The following is a 24,903-nucleotide window of genomic DNA, read 5'->3' on the forward strand; positions in this document are numbered from 1 at the left end:
TTATATATTTAAAATTTATATAAGTAGTGTTGCAAATATACATGATAAATACACTTTATCATATGTATTTATTATGATATATTTATTATATAAATAATATATTATGTTTATATATGTATAAATTTTAAACATATTTATTATATTAAAATTACATATGTAATAAAAAATTAATAATTTTCATTTGTAACTTATTGAAAGACAATTTTGCATTTTTTGTAAATGTTGTTTTCAACCGTTGCGTTGTGCGTGTCAAAACTTTTATTCTCGCATGTGAACAGTAGGGGTATATCGTCACATCGCACAGACGTAATCCAGTTTCTCGGCGTATCGAGATGTTCACTTCTATAATAATCCCGACGTGATGGAATGTCGGACGGAGGGAAGAGTAACTTGTAATCACGCGATGTATTATGATTCATCGCGATAAAGCTGCGTGCGCGTTCGTCTCGCACTCGAACATCAACACGCGTCGACGTAATTGTGACTGATGGTCGCTCGATTTTCGCATCGTCTCTGCGAATGGACCTGGTAAACATCGTTCTGGGTCTCCTCGCTCTCTTCATGAACATGCGCACAATAAATATCATTGGATTATTTGACAAAAATGATCGACGCGTTTTTACGAAAAGTTCGTTTTAAGTCACACAAAATGACGTATCGTCATTCTCTGTCTCTCTTTCCGAGTATAAAATTGTTTCAAGTTACATTTGGGATTACATTTGAAGATCTCACGAGAACAACGTGATTAATGACATTTTTTTTAATTTTAGAGGAAAGCGATTTTTTAAAGTTCGAAACGTATATTCTCTGTACACGTTTTATATAAAAATGTACATATCTCGGAATCTATCAAGAATTTCTCTCTCTCTCTCTCGCTTTGGATATTAAAATACTTTATTTTAACTACCAAATAAATCATCAAAAAAAGAAAATCGAAAAAAAAAATAGACTTATCAAGTTCTTCTCCTGTGGTCTCCATTTGCTTATCTATCGTACAAGAGGCGATTAATGAGCATTCGAAACGATACATAAATAGCGGCAGTAGTATCATACTGTTGTTGTTGACAAGTTTTATTCAGAGAAACAAATAGTAAACGCTGGCTCATTGTCGCACGTCGTGTGACAGCTCATCGAAATAGACGCTTTTAATGAGTTTTAACAATCCACCAGCTCTTATTGTTGCAATGGCCAAACTTTATTATTTTTTTTTTAGTTTTATATTGCTGTCTTGTCTGCCTTTCTTACCACATGTCTCGTGTAATTTTTGTTTATATTTCCAAATCTGAAAAAATAGCTCGGTGAAAAAAAAATGTTGAGCAAGAATAAAATCATTCTCTAATATTTATTAACATTGTTTGTGTATATTTTTATATTTTATCGTAAAAAATGGCGAGAAAATCAAAGATAAAAAAGAAAAAGAGCGTTAAAAACAATATTTTTGTTTTCGCTCTATTATGTTTAAATTTAACAATTCTCTTCTTGCCGCTGTTTGTTGTTTGTCCTTTTCCGCGTCATAATCATTCTTCGTTGTAGCAGTTTTTATCTTTCAAAGCTTTTTTGCGGAGTCTCGACCGCGGTTTTATAATCGCCTGTTGTTTTAGGCGCGAAAGAAAGTTCCTTCACTCTTTCTCTCTCTATCTCCCTCCTTCTTTTTGTTTCGTTCTTTGTTTCCACTTGCCACTCTGCGTTCCATCTCTCACCGTCTTTCGCGGAGGCACTTTCTCGCTTAACGACGGCGGAAGGAAAAATAAGTAGTGCCACTCATTTTTAATGCAGGACATAAACCGTCGTGCATCTTGAAAGCAGGCGCGAAATCTACTCGCCAAATTGAATTTTAAAGGGACGTTTGGATTTAAAAACCGATTTGTGCGGTCAGAGTACAATGCTTGCGTCTTGAAAAAAATTGCTCAAGCATTCTCGTGCGAGCGTGCAAGAACAAGAACGTCACTCGTATCTGCTTGAAATCGCGCATGTTTGTTTCAAAGAAATTTTTTTATATAAAATAAAAAATTCAAAATAAGTGATTTTTTCGCGTGGACATAAAAATAAAAATAAAAGACATATTCTTGTTGCGTAATTAAACGGTGATTACTTACAGTAATTAAACTTCCACTTATCAACCAACATTTTCCATCTCTTGTAAATTAACAGAAGCACTCTTTTTTAACAAGTTTTACGAGATTCGTAAGTTTTTATGTCTGCTAGACAAAAAACCTGCAATTTTATGCGCATCGTATAACGTCTCCATTAAATTTGACGATTTAGCGAGACAACAAGAGCGCGCTGGCTAATATTTTCTCCCAGCAGTAGCTTCTCTCGTCATTACGGTCTTCGAGTAATAGACAGTTTGCAGTTGTTCGCCTGTCTCTCTTTTATGTCTCTTTTAGCGTTGAATAGCTGAGATTTCTTACGACGAGAAGACGAAGTAAAGACAGCAGCTGGTATACGTAGACAAATGAAAAAAATAAGATAGAAAAAAATATAGATGATGCGAACGAGAGCGAGAGAAACACTGCAAAAACCGAGCGCACGCGTATTTTTACGAGCCACTCGTGAAACGGAAGTCAATAAAAGAAGCCCCTTCCGTTCCCTCGTCCAACTGTAGTGTAATTAATTACGAAATGGTTCGGAGAGAGAGAGTCGCGAAGGCTCGCCGGGATTGGAGAACGCGGTAAGAGGCTATAAAAAAATTATCTGTACGATGCGCAGTCACTCTCGTGGTTTTCGTACTCGAGCTTGCTCGGACGCGGTACTGTGACAGCGAGATTTTTCCGATCGTTCTGCGTGAAAAAAGAAGAAAATTTATAGCGATGGTAGGTAATCGGTACACGGTGACATTAGCGCGCTCGAATATAAACAAGAAAGATAATGTAATCGCTTGAAAGATGTTTTTCAATTGTTTTATATGAAGAACAAACATTTCTAAGAGCAGAAAGTGTTTTTATGAGTAAACAAAAATAAAATACGTAATTATAAATTATATAATAACATTGTTGATATTTGTACGTGAGAAATTACGGGGAATAGAATTTTGAAAGAGAATTTAATTATTACGGAAAACTCGTGTACGTGCAGCTTACATACGTATGTGTTTCGAAGCAATTCTATGAGAGAGACGCGAGATTTTGACGACCACGAACAGCTGTTTTGAAAGAGTCTGGGAGTCACAATACCGTATTTCCTCGCTTGGTGCAGAAATAGACGGATTTCTGGGATCGCGAGCGCGCCGAGGTCTTTGACAACGGCCATTTCTGAAAGTGCTCCTGCATCTTTGAGAATTTCAACGTCGTCGTCGTCGTCGTCGTCGTCGTCGTTGTCGTTGTCGAAAGAGAAAGAGAGATGAAAGGATTCCGTGTATCCCCCTCCGGTTACGCTATTGAGCGATACATCAAACGCGAAACAAATTTGTGCGCGCATGACGACACGAGGGTGGCATTGTGATGTTATAAGATGTATCATAAGCGAAGTCGACGAAGCGAACTCTCTTCTTCGTTCCGCAACGCGACGCTCTTCGGTCCGTTCATCTCGCGGGATGTAATCAACAACGTTTCCAGTGCGCGCGGTAATGCGAAAAGACGTTTCTACGGTGGCGACTCAATTCTCAACGCCACGCGCGCTAGGACACGGTGTATTTGAAGGTATGGAAGGAAATATTATATGTGACGTTTTGGTATGTTGCTTTATCATGGTTACGACGAAGAAGCATCTGATAGAAAAGAATGAAGTAGCTTTAGATTTTGTACAACTGAATAAATTTCTCGGAAGAAACGAATTTTCAAATAATTCACTTCGTGTGTATCTATAAATATTATCCATTAGAAAAGATTAACAAGATACGCGCAGCATTATTCACGGCGAAAGGAAAATTATAACATCTCGTTCTTTTATTTATATGCAAAATCCGTCATTTATTTGTGATTCAATATATTTAATAACCCTACCCGTGCGTTTTGCGATTTCATGATGAACTGCGCAAACAAACGACTTGCACAATTTTGTTTATATTACGGATGGACATTTTATCCGCCAAGCAGCTATTAATAATTAGCAGCTTCACTTTTGTGATGAAAATCAAAGTGCGCAAAGAACGAAATGAAAGATAAATGACAATTGTGTATATCTTTCTCTCGCCTTCTCTTCAGGAGCTTTGTTATATAAGCATTAATGTAAAAACACAGGTGGGTTCATTAAGGGAAAACGAATATATCGTGTCGTATAACGGGCGAAATCAAAAAGTCTCTTTACGCTCTTGTACGCGCGACTGATCGCGTCATTTGATTAACCAAAAAGCCCCGATTCATCCCCGATGCAACTTTATCGGCGCATTACCAGGCGATGCAATTTTCGCTTTACACTCGGTAATTAATGGCAAATTTGCGAGTTTGCCATCGCAAAAAAAATTGCATAGTAAACAACCGATAAAATATGGAAGTTGTATATGGGACCGTAATCAAATCTCTTCTCTTGTGTTTTTAGATAATTAAAAATAGAAAAAACATCCGATAAAAAATGTGACAAAAATTCGAAAGAAAGTTGAAAGGTTTATTATCGTGAAAATCTCTTTTAAAATCATCTTTTGATTTTTATATATTTTATATGTTGTTATCATCTGAGAAACAATCAATTTTTGTGATAAATTTTATTAAAGAGAGTATAAGCGCATACAATGTATTTTTTACTTTATTACTCTATAAATAACCAGACTTTTCTGACAGCTTACAAAACTTTTTGTCCTCATAAACTTCTTTGACGTCACAATCTATTTGCGCTTATTTATGACTTGTTAGTACATACGTATATATAGACACAAGTTTTATCCGCGTCTCTTCATTCTCGTTTAAACTATCCGCGCACGTCTAATGAAATATAATTTGTCGTCGCCAAAATATGTGCGCGCGTGTGTTTCACGTTGGCCGGAATATAAATAACGAAAACGCTTTATCGCGGAAATATTAAATCACTGCGTCATTCTGTTCGCTTTTTCCTCCGCCTTTTCGACCGAACGTTTTGTCGCGCACGGTAATTTGCCGTAATAACGACGAATTTCCCGAATTTTTTGGCGCCGCGCCGTGAACCGATCTCAATGGAATTCCCACCTTGCTTTTCTTCTTTTCCGCCGTCGTAACGTCGGATTTTAATCTTGTCCGTCGCGAGAGAAAAATGTTAGGAGCGCGCGTTCTTTATATGCGCGCGAGCACACGTACTTACATATATATCCGTTTTAATGTACGCGACGTCTCGATCGTGTTTCAGGATCCGGCATCAAACCGCCGATCACCATCTTGAATTGTATCTTCGCCCGTCAATTGTGCTACGATGATCCGTCGTGCAGTGCCATTTTGGAGATTATACCGAGGGTTTGCGGTCCGGAATTAGGTGAGTAAATTAGATCATCTTTTTAGAGTTGTGCATAATAATTAATTAATTACTTCATTGCCGCTAATTAATCGTTAATTATACGTCATTTATGCTACGATGTTAACCATGCGTGGTTAATCGGGATTTTCAATATTGGTTTATATTCGAATTAATGATAGCCGGATCAGCAATAATCGAGGTAGATGGTACATTATTATCATACATCTAGAGTTGTGTTTGATAGGTCGGATATTTATAAATTTAATGTTTTCCCGTTACATTTTTGTTTGCGCACAGAAGCAACAAGGATACTCGATTGAATTAACATTTTATTTATTTTTTTTATTTTATGCTATGTTATACATTTTATTTTTATCAAACGTGCGCGCAAGTGATTTTATCGAAACACATATTTTGCGATTTATAATCCACGTGTTTATAAATTTTCATGTGATAATAACCGACAATAATTTGCAACATATATTTACGTAATAAATAAATCTGTCTCATTTTTAAATTACATATTATATACATTAAATATTTAAATTATATACATTATATGCATTATATATGTAAATTATAAATTATAAATTATACGTTATATAATAATTATTATATATATTATTATATATTTTATATATGTATATTATATAAAAGTGTGAAGGTAGATTGGATTAATCTAAACCGAAAAATCATGTACCAGTTAGCAGCAAAATTTGCAATAGTTATTGAATGATTACTTCATACACGTGATCCGCAATGAGCGCGTGAAAAGCAAAGAATTTTGTAGACATGTGTGATTTTTAATAATAAAAAAAAGTAGCTTACTTCATGCAATCTCTTAACAGCAAGAGGTGGAACAAACAATTGGCGTGTGACACAATTTCTTGCAATCGGCTGATTTTCACAACTGAATGTACAGTGTTCACAACTGTATATACAGTGTCCGATAATGATCATACAGTTGTTCGTCGGCTAGATAAGGAGGGTTATGCTGAAGAAAAAGTCATTTACTGCTTGGCGAGATTTGCAATAATTAAAGAGTTTTTAATAAATAAATATCCTCGAATAAGCGTGCAATTACATATTTCAGACAACCCAGCATTTCGTGCGCTTATGATTGTTACGCGCGACAACTGTGTGAAAGGAGTTATTATAAACAGCATATTGCCGTGCGCTTAGCAACCATAAGCACGCGAAACGCTAGCCTGTCTTGCGCACGTGAAATGCACGGTCATTTGCGAATTTTTATTATTCATATAATATATATATACGCTTTTGTACTCAGTTATTGTTAGTTATTTTTATGATAAGATTTTTATGTAATATGTATATTATATGCTGTTTAAGCATTAACTTCGCCTATTGAGTTGTCGTGCGCGTAATTATAAGCACGCGAAACGCTGGGCTGTCTTTTACACGTAGATGCATGCTCGCGAAACTTTATTAATTAAGAGGATGCTGAAACGACGGCTGAACTCCGATTCGGTTGCCGCTCAGCCTCTCATTGTCCAGTAAGTGGTGCCCTCTAAGATCGAGACAAGAACAGATGACATGATAAAGACAAGGATAAATGTATGTATCTTTTCGGCGTTTTTGCTAAGATTGTATTAATTTTAGTTTCATAATTTTTTTTATCACAAAGCTTTTTTTCATAAAACTTCTTTTTAAATTCGAAATATTCGTCAATTTTTCTAGTTTTTGCCGAAAATATTTTTTTTGTATTTATACGGCCAATTTTGTATAAAGCAAAAATGCAGTCTGTGTAATAAGTCAGTTTAAACTTTTTTTTTGGTTTTTTTGTATTCTTATGCTTTATGCAATATTTTAATATATTCTCTTTTATTATAAAGAAACATTTTTCATTCCGATTAATAGTTTCTACAAAAAATTGAAATTACACAATATCGGTAAAACAAATTCAGCATTTTCTTAAGAATTTGTTAATTATTGTAAATCTCTCCAAGATAAAGGACTTTTGATCTCAGTATAACTTTCTCTATTTGTTCGTAAATGATTATACGGCAATTATCGGACATTTTGTATATACAGGGTGTCTAAAAAATTTTGACACAGCAAAAGTTTAAAGATAGATTGGGTCAATTTCAACAGTTGTTCACTATTTTGTAAAACTTGCATTAGTTTTTAAAATATTAAGTAATGAATGTGAGTGAATAAACGCGTGGAAAATGATGGATTCTGTAGGCGTGTGTAATTTTCAGTTGTACTGCAGTGAAAATCAGCAAAAAGCTGTGTCACACGTTGCTCGTGCTTGTTTATTCTGCCTTTTGTTGCTTAGTTATTACAAATAAGTCATTTTTCTTTACAACTGAAAATCACATACGCCTATTAAGTTCGGATCGCTCCCCACACGCTCATTGGCTCATATTTATTAATTAATAACACAATAAATATTGCAAAGTTTACAAAGTGATAAATGACTTTCTCTGTTCGGATTAACTCTTCACACTTCGGCTGTGTCTAAATTTTTCAGACATTCTGTACACACACACGCACACACACGTTCATTTAAATTTATCTTGTTATAAAATTGATGCATTCCGTACTATTTTTCTGATAAAAAAAATGTGTGAAGCGCAATTTTGTACTATTTTTTTGATAAAAAAAATCAGGAGCGCAATGAATTGGTTTATTACAGTATACAACGGTTTATATATTTGGAGATAATGTTTAGAATGTGTTAATAATCGACATCTTACATATGGTTTTTGATGTAAATGATGCATCATTCACGTGTTTCTATTTGTAATAATTCCCGAGAAAAAATGGAAAACGTATGATCATATAGGATTATATATGGATCGGGTATAATTTTATATGATCCATACAAGATTTTATACAAGTCGGATGTGATTTCATGTGATCGTGCAAAGTCAAATTCAAACTTTGGCACGATCTGATCACTTATATATCATCTTATATGATCATATGTTTCTATTTTTTCTTCACATATGACTTATTATAATGCGCAAGTCGATACGTCAAAATTTGCAGGAAAAATAAAAGATTCGAACGCAGCGCAAATCGTCTTACAAAATAGAAATCAGCAGCTTTACTTCGTTCTAATATTGCTCTCTCTTCTGTGTAAAATCGTACATATTTATCGATTATACATCTCTCTCTTTTTTCCAAAAATAAAAGTAAAAATATAAAATAAGTACATCTCTTTCAAACGATTAATTATCCCCGAGACTGAATCCTCATATGTTATCAAAACAAGTATCAAGAAGAACGAATCGTATCTTTTCAAGCATTGTCAAAAATTTATATGAGAAATGCAGATATCATCTGTCTGCTGCAACGTCGACACGTTTACAAAGCTGACAATAAGTCTTCTTTGTCAGAATAAGTGTACGCAGATACTAAAATTATTGCGTTAACGCTTATACGAAGCCGAAGTCTTCTTTGTGGATCGAGAGATCGACGTATATAACAATAGTGCTTCAATAAACATAAAATTAATTTAACGTATAGATTTATAATAAATCTTATTAACACTTCAATTTTATTAACACGCAACATATTTATTTTTTATTCTTATGTTTATATAAATTAATCATGTGTATACTTCGAGCAAACATACTACTTAAGTTATTCGCATAATGAGACGCTATCCGGTGAATCTATATATCTCGTAATACAATACGCCGTCAGCGAAACATTCAATAAGAGTTTTAATTTTCCGCAGATTGCGTGCGATATTTGGCCTCCGTATATGTTGCTCTTTCTTATTATTTATATATCGTTCGTCTTGCAATAATTATGAACTCTAATGGAACTTGCATGCGCTACGTAAAATCTCGTATTAGTTCATGCCAAAATAAAAGACAGACCGCGACACAGCTTCGTATTTCGAAATTTCGCGACGCGGTTGACGCGCCCGTACCGCATTTCCATGAAATTTGCATGCGGATCCCGAAATACCGCGGAATTTCTTCTTATGGTAACGATGATGATATTAATGTCGGAATTTTTAGATCGCGCAAAAGTATAGCGGAACTTATGAAAGTTGTTTTCTTCATTTTTGTTAATTAGAATTCACGAAGATTATTTATAAACGTATTGAGATTGTGGTTTGAGTTTTTTGACACTATCTCCCATATACAATATCTACAAAGAAACTTGTCTTAAATGTAACATGTAGAGATTTCTGATATATCATTTCATGTAATTTCACAAAACTTTATCACCAGCGCGATTCGATTTTGTTTTTTTTTTTTTTTTTTACGGGCGTCGCAAATGTCAGAATCTATTTACGAAACGATTATGAATTGTAATGGATGCCGCGAGCGACAGTTCCATATCAGACATTGATAAATAAAAAGTGTATTTTGTGTCGCGCGCAAGAGCCACGCGGTCTTAGAACAGAAGTAAAAGGTAGATTTTTCCGAAGCTAAAAGCTTTCCGAAAGAGCAGCGCCATTTGTTTTACTTTCGTTCGGGCGATTACATGATAGATTATTCACGTAACTCCCCGGTATCAGAAAGGAAGCGCGCAAGCCGTGGCATAAATCACAATGGACGAGAGTGTCGTTGTTTTAAAAACTCCACATGTGCACACCCCGTGTGTTATACGTTGAAATAAAATATATAATAACGTTGCACTAGCCCCAATCCCGTCGTTCGAAGACGCGCGCGCGCTGCTTTTTAATGCGACATACGCCATTTTGCATTTTGCACGCGACAACGATGCGCGACGAGCACATTTCTTGCGAAATGGCAACGGTATTTCGCTTACAATTAAGAGACAGACGGAAGAAAGTGCGAACGGGGTGCTCTTCTCGGAGATGAGCAATGCTATTATATTTATACGTAGATGCACTTTTAATGACAGCATTGATTTAGAGCGTTGAGGAAATCAATTCTCAAACAACTTTTATTTAGGAGCGCGGAACTTTGATTCTTTTTAAATATTGATTCGAAATCGGGTATTGATTTGCGTAAAAATAAATTTATTCCCATTTTCATTCCAAAAAATTTATTATTTAAAAAATACGTTATGTATAAATAAGATTTATTCATAGTTTTGAGAAGTCACAGCATGTAAATGTAATTTAATTACTTTTGTAATGTAATATAAGTTCTTTTATTTATTCTTCTTAATTATTTTCATTTATAAACAGTACTCTTTCATTTTTTTTGCCATCAATATTAAAAACTAATATGTATAGACATATACAGTGGCTCCAAAAAAATATTGGCACACTCACATTTAATAATAATGCACATAAATTTGAGATTGTGTGGAGCACAAGAGTCTTATAATGGAGCTGGAAATTTGGAGAATTTATCGAAAAAATTATGAATGCTCGAATGCATATCGACTTGTCGCGAGATAATTTACTATAGAGCAAGATTAAAAACTAAACTGTTTCGTATTAAAAACTTCAAGAGAATTGTGTATTTGCTATATAAAACGCAAGTGTGCTAATACGTTTTTGAGTATAAAAGTTTTGTTTTTTTTAACTTGTTTCAATTACAATATTGAGTGTTCTTGAAAAATACAATTAAAAAATATTGCTTCCGTATATTGTAAGACATTAATAGACATATTTTGTATTAATATATCACTTTACTACATAAAGATATTTTAAAAATGCTCCAATACTTTTTGAATTCACCATAAATAATCTATACATATAAATATATATATATATATATATATATATATATATATATATATATATTTGTACGTGTTTTATATATTTTTCTAAATAAGATAATTTGATAATTTGAAAAATGATAAAATTACTTTTTTGCAAGAATTCCCGCTTCTCTTACTAATATATGTCATTTTGCCGATATTGACAATTAGAATCGATGAATTTGAAGACGTTGAGGAATAATTTATAGGTTTTTTTGTGCTACGATAATTTGTAAGGCGATTTCTATTTCGGAGGCGACAAAGAAAAAAAGTGATTGATACAAGAGTAAGAAGGAAACGAAGAGAAGTCTTCGATCGTCTTCTAGAGTCGTTCTCGTTTTCTCTCTCTTGTTACAATCGGAAATAGTGAGCTGGAGAACTCACCTCTACCCTCGGTTCTGTCATTGAATCAATCAATCTCGCAAGCGCAATTATTTTGAGAAAAATTGATTTTACCGTCGGAAAAAAGTTACAATAAATATTAAAACCCGTGATAATATTCAACTTAGATTTAAAGTCAATACATCTATATGCTAAATGTACGTGCAAATACATAAAATGACATAATTAATTAATATATAATTAATTTACATATAATTTCATATTTTAAACGTGTAAATTAACACACATGGAAATTCGAATTAAATTAAATTCGAAATTATCTAGGAAATATTTGATTCACATCTCATATATATATGTATATGATATTCAAAATTCACTCACTTATGAAATTTAAGAAATTCATCGCAAAAAATACATCTTAACCAAGAATCGAGCTCGTATCTCTCGCAGACGTTCGTGAAGACGTTTTCCCACTTCGGCGAAAAAAAAATTTACTGCTGAGATTTAAAAATTGCTTGATGTTTGTATTATTATTTTTTTATCTACATGCTTTACAAAGTTACAGTTATTCTATTTCTTATATAAACTGGAAGAAGCGATAACATGAAAACTATTTGTAAACATTACAATATACTAGTTGAAGCTGAGAAACTATTGATGTTGTGCTTAAAAAAAATAGATATTAAAAAAGTTGCAATTACCGAGATTATAAATTTACTGCTAAATTTACTGACCACATCGCAGTAAAATAGATTATCGCATAACGTGCTATCGTGGATTATCAAATTACATTGCGTAATAATAATATTTATTATCAAGATAAGTTTTTCTCTCGTTTGAGTCGTTATTCCATGCGGAAAATGAGTATAAGTCGAGGAAAATTTAAAGTTTCAGAGGAGATTTTGACTTTCCTGCGGTATAAAAGTTTTATGTATTTGAAAACCACTTTCTGACATCATATTAGTATGTGTGTGTGTGTGTTTGTTCTAAAAAGATTTATGATTGTTCATCAGAGAAGAAAAAGAAATGAGATGGTATATACTTTATGTATCTTTAAAAATGTTTTAATTAGTTTTACTTTGTTATTATATGTACTTATATTTCCACTGCCTTTTACTTTGAATGCGACTACAGTAATAAACTGATTGCCCCTTTTTTTTTCATAACCCTAAAACTCGCCGTTCTTGATATTTTAATAACTGTTTTTTTAGTTGCGTATAGAAAGATCTTTTCATATTTATTACAATAATTCCTAAGTTTTTAATCTATTAAGTAATGCAAATTTTTTCAAATAGCGTGTCATTTTTATCTTACTTTTTCTATTAAAATAGAAGCATAAGAACTTTTTTATGTTAAAAGTCTGAAATTACTGAGTTTTCAACAATTTTCTTGAAAATTTTCCATAGAAATAAATAATGTTGAAAAATTTTGTAAACTTTTATTTTATGATCAAAGACAAGATTAAAAACTTTTGTTATATTTTTTAGATATATTTTAAACCTTTTCAAATAAATATGAAAAGCATTTATATATTCCAAAAATAATTGTATAACTTTTTTATTATAATTGATCTTTGAATGTTTGCAAGATCTCATACAAGAAATCTGAAAAGTGTTGACACAGTGTAAAGGTAGATTGGAGTAATCTGAACCGAAAAATCATGTACTATCTTGCAAAATTTGCAATAGTTATTAATACATGTCCATCTAGTGAGCGTGTGGGAAGCGATGATCCGGACTCTGTAGACGTGTATGATTTTCAGTTGTGAAAATTAGCTGATTGTAGAAGTTATGCCACTCGCTCGTTTGCTCCGCTTCTTGTTTTCTTCATCTCTTCTAAGAAATTGCATCAAGTAAGCCATTTTTTTACAACTGAAAATTATACACGACTATAGAGTCCGGACCATTGCTTCTTAAGTGCTCATTGAGTCACATGTATTAATTAATCACTTAATAACTTTCAAATTTTGCAAAATGATACATGACTTTTCTGTTCAGATTGATCCGATTTATTTTCACACTTCGGCTGTGTCAAAATTTTTCAGACACCCTGTACATATGCGCTTTATTATATATTTTTAACTCAAACATACTAAAATTTTATCGATATTGAACTAACGCGTAGCTTGAGACGTGTGACGCAATAAAGGGAACATATTTAACTTCATCTGCAAAATATAGCAAGATACGACCTTGTTTCGTCACAGTGTATATTAGAATGTTTTAAAAATTTCATGTTCTTTTCTCTCTCTTTGTTACCGATATAATGATTAATTTGTGAAATAAAATAAAATTGTCGCAGTTTATATTCTAATTCAAATTATCTTTAGGAGATAAACTTTATTAAAAGAGTAAAACAAACTAAGATTAAGATCATCGTATCTTTATTTCAACTTCTTTGTATTATAAATCAATATAATTACAGCCTAGATATTTGTATTAACAATATCCACAAAAGCTTAATTCGTTCCGTCTGTAGCAACACGTCAAATCTTTTTAGTATCTTAGTAATTTAATATCTTAATAATTCTTTGAAACAAATAAGATATATTATTGTTCTCGATAATTACTATATTGTTGCGAATACAATATCATCAAATTACACGTGGAGAATAATCTCATTTCAGATGATACAATTATAATCTCTCTCGCAATAAATGTAAATTAATGATCTGCGTATAAACAAAATTATATTGTGTCTCATTGTGTTGTTGATTAAGCAAAATATCTATTTGTCACATCATAGTTTATGTTGCCAAACATTGTGCGAAAGCTCAATAGACATCAGCTTGATAATTTCCGGCTAATAATTGTCTGATAAATCTGTGCGTTGTATATCATGCTCGAAACTCTAGAGAAAGATTTTGTTTTCTTTGCTTTTCAATGCCAAATTCTATAATTTTAAATCGGAGAATGATAATAGGTGCTCGAACAGATGCAGGATGTAGGGCAATAATTCCAAAAAAAAAAAAAACAAGTAAGTGTGGTCCAGACGTTTCGACTTTAATGTTTTAAGTTCTATCTTCAGTGGAATAATATTATGAATAACATTGCAACAAGCGCATGACTATTATCTCGATTGGTTCAAGTTAGCACACAAATCGTGAATAAGTTGTTGATATAAAATCATGCTTAATACTGTAAGCTTACGGTATAGTATTAATCATGATTTCACATCAACAACTTATTCACGATTTGTGTGCTAACTCAAATCGAGATAATAGTCATGCGTTTCTTGCAATGTTGTTCATAATATTATTCCACTGAAGATGATTTAAAACATTGAAGTCGAAACGTCTGGATCACTAACTTGTTTTTTAGAATTATTGCCTTACATCTGTTCGAGCAATCTTATTATCATCTTTCAATTTAGAATTATTTCCATTGCGAACTTGAGGACATCTCTTTGCCAATCTATTATATATTAAATTCTATAATATTTTCACGGAAATTTTTCTTTTTGCCGCGTAACGTCTTCATCTAGGGGAAATACATCGCCTATTACAGCACATCGCTTTATCACGAGCGGAGAAAATCCTTACGGGAAACAAAAATAAAGGTCGATCCTCATCTTACAAAGTAGCGGCCTGTGAAATAGGGAACGGGACGCGCTCTTCTGTAATGCGGACGCGATAGCGTTACATCGGAACGGTCGAATCTGAACTGCTCCGTGAAACGATAATAACCTGCGTGGGAACGTGGCGTACAACTTCCGTTTGACCTGTTTCCTCGACCTCAAAATTTCAGCTTGGTCCGGCTATGCCGCCGGTATCGATATCTCTGATACTACCGCTAGTTCGGGAAGCCCGCACTGTTCACGACTGGCCGATCGCAAAACCCTCGCGAATAGTTCATGAATACATCTTGAAAACCCGCACCCTCTCTCGAATTTTATCTCTTTTTATAAACCTCGTTTTAACAAAAATCTCTTTAAACCTCGTTTTTAACATTTGCCGCTTAGCTGTTTATAAAGTGTATGACTTGCAAGTGTTAATGATTGTTAATGAGACACGCAATCTTTAACAAGTGTCAAAGTGTTTGTTCTCCGATGTCGGCGCTATCCCGCATCCACATCACAAAAGAGCGAGTGTTTCGTCACCTATTTTACAACCCGCCACTTTGTAAGATGAGGACTGATCCTTTACTTTCTTTTCTCATGAGATTTGCTCTGCGATAAAGCGATATGCCGCGATAGGCGATGTGTTTCAGGGCTTTCTAAAATAAAGAAGTTACGCGGCAATCAGAAAATTTCTAGGGAAAGAATAAAATTCGGCATTAAAAAAAACAGAAAGAAAGATTACGTAATTAATCAAATCTGATTTATTGATATGAATGTGTGAGAAATTAAATATTTTAACGAAACGTTCATAAAACACATTATTGTCAAGAAAAGATAAACATTTGCTGGTAGCGATAAAAATAGCAGGGTAAAGGATTAAACGAGGGATCGGCACAAAGCATGGAATATGGCCAGGGTCTCGTTATTGTCCCGGGACGATCGTTTGCGTCGATAGAGCGTAGACGGAAAAGGGATATGGTCGGTAACATTCATCTTGTGGGCCACTGAAGTGCGAAATAAGGGTCGTGGATTACGTTACGACGCTATTCACGGTCACTCGGGCGACATTAACGATCCGCGCGGCAACACGAATTACATCGACGACCTACGCGATTTGTATTCCCACAGTCTTGAGCTGAGAAGGAGGAAACCTTGCTAATGAGTGGCAAGTTGGATCATAATCCTCCTTCACCTCACTTATCTTAGGACTCGAGAGAGCTTGTGTATAAAAGCTTTTATATAAATAAACTTGTTATTTTTCTACGAAAATATGTTTCTGACATACCGTTAAGCTAAATGCAAAAACTAAAGTGGACTAATAAAATAATCATAATAATTGCATAAGGAATAATTGAAATTAATTAGAAATTAAGTTAATTTTTACACAATGTTTCAACGTATTGTCACGCTAAAAAAAACTATTTGTAAGTAATATTTATTTTTGTTACACACATTACATTTAGTTACGTGTAATTTGTAACGAAGTATTTTTAAGTGTACATCCGCGCCAGATATTTTTTCTGTATTTTCTGTATTTATGCAGTCATATTATTTCCGCATTATTTAATTACAATTTATTATTTTTATAACGCCAAACAGCAGTTTGCGCGAGAAAATTACTAAAACTAGAGAATTTGCTTTATGTGTAATATATTTAATGCTTAAAAATATTATGCGTTTAATTTAAACTTAATATTGTAAATAAAAAAGTAAAGATAATACTGTAAAACTCTCAGAAATAATAGAAAACAATTATTAGCCATTTACAGTCTAGTGATGACAATGTATCTCAATAAATATAATCGTCAGACGAATTCTTGCTTTTTATTGCGTGTTCACTTAACAATACACCGATGTGTGTACGCCATATTGCGCTCGTATGTCAACGAGGAGTCAGCGATATCCAAAAAGCCAGTTAAAAAAAAATCTGTTCACATGTTCCCTAATAGGCAATAAAAGTACGAAAAAAACAATACGGGGCTTGTGGACATGTAAAAAAAAAAAAAAATCCAGCGCGGTCTACAAAAAAAAACAACACCCAGGCTCGAGTGACGGGCGATGTACTTTTTTTGGCCAGTGCGACGCAATTCGCCTGGCATGATGAACAGATTGCAGCGGCAACGCATATTCCCAATCGCGCGCTAATCCTGCGGGATGCGAACGTTTCGAAAGTTTTAAATTCTAAAGTAGAACTGGGAGAAGAGGAAGACGAAAGGGAGAGAGGAAAGGAGGAAGAGGAGGAGGAGAGAGAGAGAGAGAGAGAGAGAGAGAGAGCGAGAGAGTTTACGGATAATGCTCTGTCAAAGTTGTATATGGACTTTGACGAAGTCCTCGATAACTTATCGAGACGACACAATCGAGACTCTAGATCGCCGCAACAATTCGCAATGCCGTTGATAACAAGATATCAAACGAAGCGAAACGGCATAAAGTATTCTTGCGAAAGATTCGTTTCTCGTTATCTTCAATAAATATAAAAGCATTATAAAATTCAATATTCAAACTCTAATTATTGCATTAATTAATAAAACTCGTGATACTATAATTTTTGCAATGAGAGAGAAAAAAATCTTTTTTCAAACTTATCTTCTTCGAGTTTTCCTTCAACGTATGCAAATTAGGCGTTTTCGTTGATAAGCAAATTTCGTAGTAGTGTAGCTTTATTGCGCATCGAGAAAGCTTCCTATAGCCTTTTATAGAAAAAGTCTTTGGTAGGGAGAAATTTTCGAAGTGTCGCGCGAATAAATCCAAAAGAAGTTTTTCGCAGCAGAATCAGGACCGAGTCTTGTGAAAAGGGAAGTGGACGAAAAGGAGGAAGGCTTTGCCGGCGGAATGTGTATAAATTGACGCTTTCACAGGGCCGGAAATCCCCAGGCCGACTAGCAGTCATCTCTCCGACTCTGCCAAGGCAGCCGGTTAGCCGCCGCAGGCTGTCAAGCGCACAACCCGACGGCGAGTCCAAAGGCGCGTTTGGACCACTCAGGAGATTTCGGTTCGGCTTTCCAAAGTGGAGGTCGTATCGCTCTTCTTGGCCCGTCCGTGTCGTATGGTTGCAAGTAGTATAGCCGAGGACACATACCAACGACAGCTCCCGCTGTCGCTGACTTGTGGCCAACCGCGCGCGGCCAGCCGATCGCATTTTACCGTGAAATTTTACCACTCTGCTCGCGAACGGATGCGGGATGTAAAAGATGGTTATAAACGCGAAGATATCTTTGATAGCTTTTTTTTTAGAAAAACACACGATAACGAGCCGATTTTAGCCTGTTATACAAAAATAATGTTTTTTTTTTCAAAATTGGAAGAAGTATATGAGAATAAATATTTTCGTTTGCTCTATTTTCAATTTGAATGTTTTACTCCTATAAACTTAAAAGTAAAAATACTGATGAAAAGAGAATAGCGTTCACAATTTGTTCGATTAAAAAGGAAATGGACTATTAATACTGATAAGATGTAAATTGATAAGACGATTAATAATTGAAGACGGTTAGTAAAAATAGAAGAGAAGTTTGTAAAATCAAATTTAAATCACACAATAATAAGAATAAAAAAGATCAATATCGAGCTAAAAACAAAAATAGATGAATATATTTAAATAAAAGTAATTGCATGTATCTTTCTATTACCGTTATATCGATGACATTCTTTTGGCAGCTCTTAAAAATGACGTTGATAACATTGTAAGAGTTTAATTCTTTCTACAACAGATTAAAATTTGCGTAACGACGAAATCTACTTGTAAATTTTTACAAGTATTTTTTGAATTGAATAAGTGCCTCGGTGGCCTAACAGGGAAGACGATGGCACGGAAAGCCGGAGATTCCAGGTTCGACTCCTGGCCGAGGAGTTTTTTTCGCGATATTTTAAAAATTAGTTAGGGGGGTATCCGGGGTTTTTCATATGTGAGATGCAAATCCAGCATCCCGTATGATTTTAAGAATTGAGATTTCAATTCAAAAAATACTTGTAAAAATTTACAAGTAGATTTCGTCGTTACATGTATATATATATATATATATATGTACACGCATAGTTTCCGCACAAACATCCTGCGAATGGCTCGTATCGGCCTTATTTATTTCCTATTGACAATTTCATGAGCGTTAAGTCTTTCAGATTAAAATTTACTGCTGAGAAAGAACAAAATAATTGCGTTAATTTTTTTGACCTTTCTATCAATATCTTCAATGGCTCTTTAAAAATTGACTGGTCACACAAGAAAACGGTCTCAGGTAGATATGTCTCGTTTTTTTCACATCATCCCTTGTGCCATAAGAAATGTACTATTTATAGTCTTGTCGACAGAATCTTTGCTCCTGTCACATCTCGACTTTTATGAGAAGGACATCATATTTTTGCGTAAACACTTTGTTAAGCAATGGTTATCGACTTGGGTTGATTTTTGAGAGCATCATTAGAATTAAAAAACTAGTTTCTACTAAATTCTTAATATTGCTTACGACAAGAGGACCGAGTATACTAATGAAAGGAACGTTGTTGTTTTCCTTACATAAAGGATATATTCGAATCTGTTAGACATTCGTTCAAGGGCACTCCTCACGATTTTAACACGAACATTGTTTATAAATCAAATTGCAATGAATGCTGTACGCTAGATATACGGGGCAGACCAGAAGGTAGTTGCGTACCAGAATTAAAAAACATATAAATTACATCTGCACTCCACAGTTGTTTGTTGTTTCTTTAAGCATAGATTAGATCAGAGTTAGTTTTTAAATTGGAACAACGTCGAAATTTTATCGTGAAACGAATTTTCATAAGAAGCTAATTTTTGAAATGATTTATATCCAGTCTCATGGTCTCAACTTAATCAATCTTGAAATGTTAGATAGTTCCTACTCTGAACTCTTAAACAGAATGAAACACTGAATTTGAATACAACGGTTTTATTCCTTTTGACAATTTTCTTTGATAGGGATAAGTACATAAGTTAGCTGCCTTTGCTTTTCTCTTAATAGTTGACCTTGAACATCGATATATTGTAAACGATGTTATGTTTGCGTTTTCTTCAGTGCGTATGTGCTCTTTGTAGAACTTACGTTACAACTTTTTAACCCTCATTTTAACAACCCTGTGGCCTCTTTTTATGTAACGCATGACTAATCTTTCTATAATCGGAGCGCACGTCCTGTGTGAGAAGCTTTAAACGAACTTCGCATTTACGCTCTATTTTTTTTCTGCATCTTTATATTTTGTAATTTCTTATTTTAATATGTAAACCGATCGCGACTGATGAAGACTCACGTAAAAGCTCAAAACGTTTCGCAATTTTAATATTTTAGCGCATATGTCATCACTTTTATTTGAATATATTTATTCATCTGTTTTTAGCTCGATATTGATCTTTCTTATTCTTATTATTGTGCATATACCGAGCGTTCTATATCTTACTTTGTTACATTATACACAATTATAAATTAATAATAATTACAAGTTAATTAAACAATAGCTTAATTTGTAATTAGTAAATAAATAATTTATAATTAGTAAGTAGCAATAAACAATAGCTTAATTATAAATAGTTTAATTATAAATTAAGCTTAATTTATTAATTAAGCTATCGTTTATTGCTATTTATTGTAGAAATTCAATTTGAATAAAGAAAAAAATATTGTTTTGTTTATAATTCGATGTTTATAACTGAAAATCGCTTGATAAAAATAGCGAAACGTTCTAATAAAAATTGTATTATATATATCATTTGCAAATATGTCTCGCGCTTGGTTTTGGAATTTGTCTGAATTAACGATCTCTTATACTGCATTAACGATCTCTTATACTGCATTAACGATCTTTATTTACATTTGGAATTGTCAATACAAACTGAAGGACAATTTTATTATATTTATTTGTTAAAAACTATTGTTTTATTTATACGTGTAATTTCACTTAGTTAGAGAGTCGTTAATTTTCTCACAGGTACACATAAGATTTGTAATTAAATTTTCTATGAAATGTATTCGCCCAAGAAAAGCATCAGTTACAAATGCGTCATTGAATATTTTCATCGGTGTGAGTGTAATAGCTTTGTAAAATATCAGTTGTATTTTACTTGCGGTGACAGCAAAAAGCCGGGCGCCGAACCTATGCAAACTCTACTTTTCAGTGTTAAAATACCAACCGGGATTGCATTAATAAATATACAAGTAAAATGCGACGCGCACGCGGGCGTTGCTTAATATTTGCCTCTCGCTTATTTACAAACGAAACGGAAAGAACGCTTGTTGCATCGTTGCCATGGCCAGTGTGAGTAGTTATTGCAGAATATATTCAACGTCGCGGTGATATTTCAGACCGCGGAGCGCAATATGGCGGCCGGCCTGTGCAAAGAGCGTCGGATCATAAATAAAACCGTTCACATTGGCCTTGCATTTTGCTGAGAATATCGAGATAGAAAGATTGTATCACGGGAAAATATTTCTCTGATTGCAACGTAAAAAGTGAAACAACTGCATTTCTCACCAAAGCATAAAATAATAATCGATCGAATAGATGTTCGTTTGATCATGATTCAATGTCACGAATTGAGTTTAGATATAAATTATTTTGTATGAATTATTGATCTTTTCTTGAAAACAAATAGCAAAAATAAGAAACAATTATTTATTTCAAATAATTGAAACAATTATTTATTTTGAATAATTGAAACATTTTCTCTTAATTATTGTCAACTTTGTCACATCTATCTCATTTTAATTGTTTGTCATATTGGTTGATATAATTTATACTATTTTGTATATACAATTTGTCATATATTTTGACGATCAAGATAAGATAGTTTACCATTTGTTGTATTTAACAATTAAAGGGGAAATAAATTTAAGAATATAAAATATTACTTTTTCAAGTGCGCAATATTTCTCTCGCTTCTTTCATGCTTCTTTGATGCTCCAATATACACCAACATACACAACCCTTTACAGTTCTTTTGTTCCTCTCGCGACGCTTTACACGTTAGAAGGTTAAATACGGATATATTGACACTCGGCTCTTTTCTCAGTTTGTTTTGCCGATGAAATGCATTCTCTCGGCGATGCATTCTCATTTTAATATATTCGCTATTCTGAGTATCATATTATACGCGGACCGGCGAACCTTCGATGCGCTCGCGTTTCCGTTTCATTTAACATTGTGCACATGTTATTAAATACGACGCATCGCTCCGGCGATATGCGATTATCCGGGAGTAGATACTTAAAAGCTGCAGAACGCATCGTATAAGCGTGAACCAAATTAAAAATATATATACAGAAGATTACGTTTTTCATATTTGAGCACTTGCTATTTGTAGCAAATACAAATATCTCCGGCGCGACTGTTTTATTTATGCGCAAAGAATAAAAAATGTACAAATATTATACAAATTTTGTTAATATTTCGACTTAATTACGCACTCTTGTTTTATATACTTGACATTTTATTCTTCTTTCGCTAAAGCTTTGGAATCCACGAAGTGAGCCAAATTAAAATTTCAAGAGACATTTTATTCTCCGTAGAGCTTCACTAATTATTCCAGTTCTGATGGGAGACGTGAAAGATCGTATCTCTCCAGGTTGGTTTATTCATGATCAAACATCAGATGCTTTGCTGACTGTTACTTAAGTGGTAATCTAATGGTATATAACGAAAATACGAGTAACGGCAAAGCTCAATTTTATCTTTAATCAGTTCGCTGACGCGAGAAGGTGATCTCGACCGTGCATAAATCGAGCGTAGATATATACATACATATGTATGTATTATACATTAATCTGCATGCAGAACTGCGTTACGTACGTAAAATAATCCGGGACGCCGATATTTCCGTATCGGTACAATTTTATCTCAAATACATTTAATATCACTCTACTCAGCATACGGTAAATAATTTAATTAATAAACGCGATTGTTTATACTCACGTGTGTCTTAGGAAATAAAATATTTAATTACAACATTGTCCACTTATACGATTTTAAATAGACAATTTAATTATATACAATAATTTGCAGTCTGACGAAAGAAACTGTTCCCAATATGGTTATATAATTTAGATATATATTGTGTGTAATTGCTAATATTGCCGTTCTTTTGATTGTTTATTTACGTTTATTTTAGTTATTCATTAAAAGAATAAACAATTATTGGGCTAATTAAAAAGTGAAATGCATACGAGAGTAATTTAATACAGAATTTAATTATTAAAATGACCCTCCGAATCTTATCAGAGACTATTTGGAGCAATTTAATATAACAAATATGTACTGTCAATTCACGGAATTGCAATTATGGTATTATAATGGCAATTGTTAATATAATTACGCTAAGTAATTATTACAATTGTGCAGTGTAATACATTAAAAATAAATATTTGATCATTTTCAACGTTTATCGCATATGTTTGCTATTAGGTATGTTTGTCTTTTGAAAATTACTTACGAGAGGAAGGGAAATAATCCAATTCACGATTCTCGAAAAGTTTCGCTGACAATTGCGCGTGCGCTTGAATTTCGAGATGTAATCGATAGATCGTCTCTCGTAATTCCGCATCCCAGAAGGAGAGCTTAGAGTGTAATTTTCTTCGTGGAAAACGGAAAACAATTGATAGGGGAAAAGGGTTGTGAACAAATTTTCAATTTAGAAATAACGCGTAACGCCGCTCATGTGTTTTGCGCGAATTCCATTTACGCTCTTTCGACCTAAGACAATAACTTCGAAATGGGGAATAGCGGAGAGAGGATGAGAAATCCTTTCGCAATACAATAACGCAAAACTTTATAAGTTCTGTGCGCATTCAATTTCCTATTGTTTTATTTAATTTTATCTTTTGTTTTTTTTTACAGTATTGAACTTATTATTTATTGCATACGATTACCACAAATTATATATATATATATATGATATGATATGATACACAGAATAATTTAAAACAATCTTTTATTTTGAAAATACTAATAATATATATTTTGAAAAATAAAGGGTTGTTTTAAATCATCCTGTATATATATATATATATATATACAGGGTAATTTAAAATATATATATATATGTATATATATACAGAGTGTCCCAAATAACTTGAGCATCCTAAATATCTCGCTTATTTTTTATGATAGAAGGATGCCGAAAAAGATCATTATTCAGTTTGAGGAGACAATAAACAGGAAATTTTTTTCAAGGTCATATTTTTTAAACGTCATTGTCATTTTTTTAATCTGAAAGTACACATTTTTATCGTTGCAATATGATAGGCAAGGTCAAAACGAATCCAAAAAAGTTCTTGTTTATTACAGTATTTGTCTTCTCGAACTGAATAATAACTCTTTTTGGCATCCTTCTATCATAAAAAATGAGCAAGATATTTAGGATGCTCAAGTTAGGTGGGACACCCTGTATATGTTATGTAATATATACATATACAGAGTGTCCGACAATTAGTGTAAAATCTCTTGTAAGCAGGTAGAAGAAGTAAAACTGAGTCCTGAAACTGAGTCAAAAAGTCCTGAACCATTTTTTTCTATTACATATAATAAAGGAATAATTATTGAATAAATCAAGCCAATCAGCGCCGATCTTTAGCCGGGTGCACGTCAGTAAATCGCGCGGAGCGCTCACGCACACCAGGCGCTTGGTTCACTGACGTGCGTTCGGCTAAAGATCGGCGCTGATTGGCTTGATTTATTCAATAATTATTCCTTTATTATATGTAATAGAAAAAAAAATGGTTCAGGACTTTTCGACTCAGTTTTACTTCTTCTATCTGCCTACGAGAGATTTTACACTAATTGTCGGACACTCTGTATATATATGTATATATATCCTTCATAAATAATAACATGTGTATATATATATATATATATACATGTTGTTATTATCTGGATTTCTAAATATATAAGGATATTGTATAATAATTATGGTGAAAAGTGTTATTACTATTACAAAACCATATACACAGTTTGTCCGGAAAGTTCCCGGACTGA

At 33.4% G+C, this 24,903-nt stretch overlaps 1 protein-coding gene across 1 annotated transcript in view; it reads left to right on the forward strand.

Annotated features, from left to right (window-relative positions):
• The window catches only part of LOC109856624, a gene marked incomplete at its 3' end in the record, with an annotated part of 163,837 nt that overhangs the window by 16,603 nt on the left and 122,331 nt on the right, over positions 1 to 24,903 (forward strand). Inside the window, exon 3 of the mRNA XM_020432094.1 lies at positions 5,254 to 5,376. Coding sequence (XP_020287683.1) covers positions 5,254 to 5,376 — 123 coding nt within the window. The remainder of the gene's footprint in view (positions 1 to 5,253; positions 5,377 to 24,903) is intronic.

This window comes from Pseudomyrmex gracilis, unplaced genomic scaffold (genome assembly GCF_002006095.1).
Source record: "Pseudomyrmex gracilis isolate BER0280 unplaced genomic scaffold, ASM200609v1 scaffold_127, whole genome shotgun sequence".
NCBI classification, from domain to species: Eukaryota; Metazoa; Arthropoda; class Insecta; order Hymenoptera; family Formicidae; genus Pseudomyrmex; species Pseudomyrmex gracilis.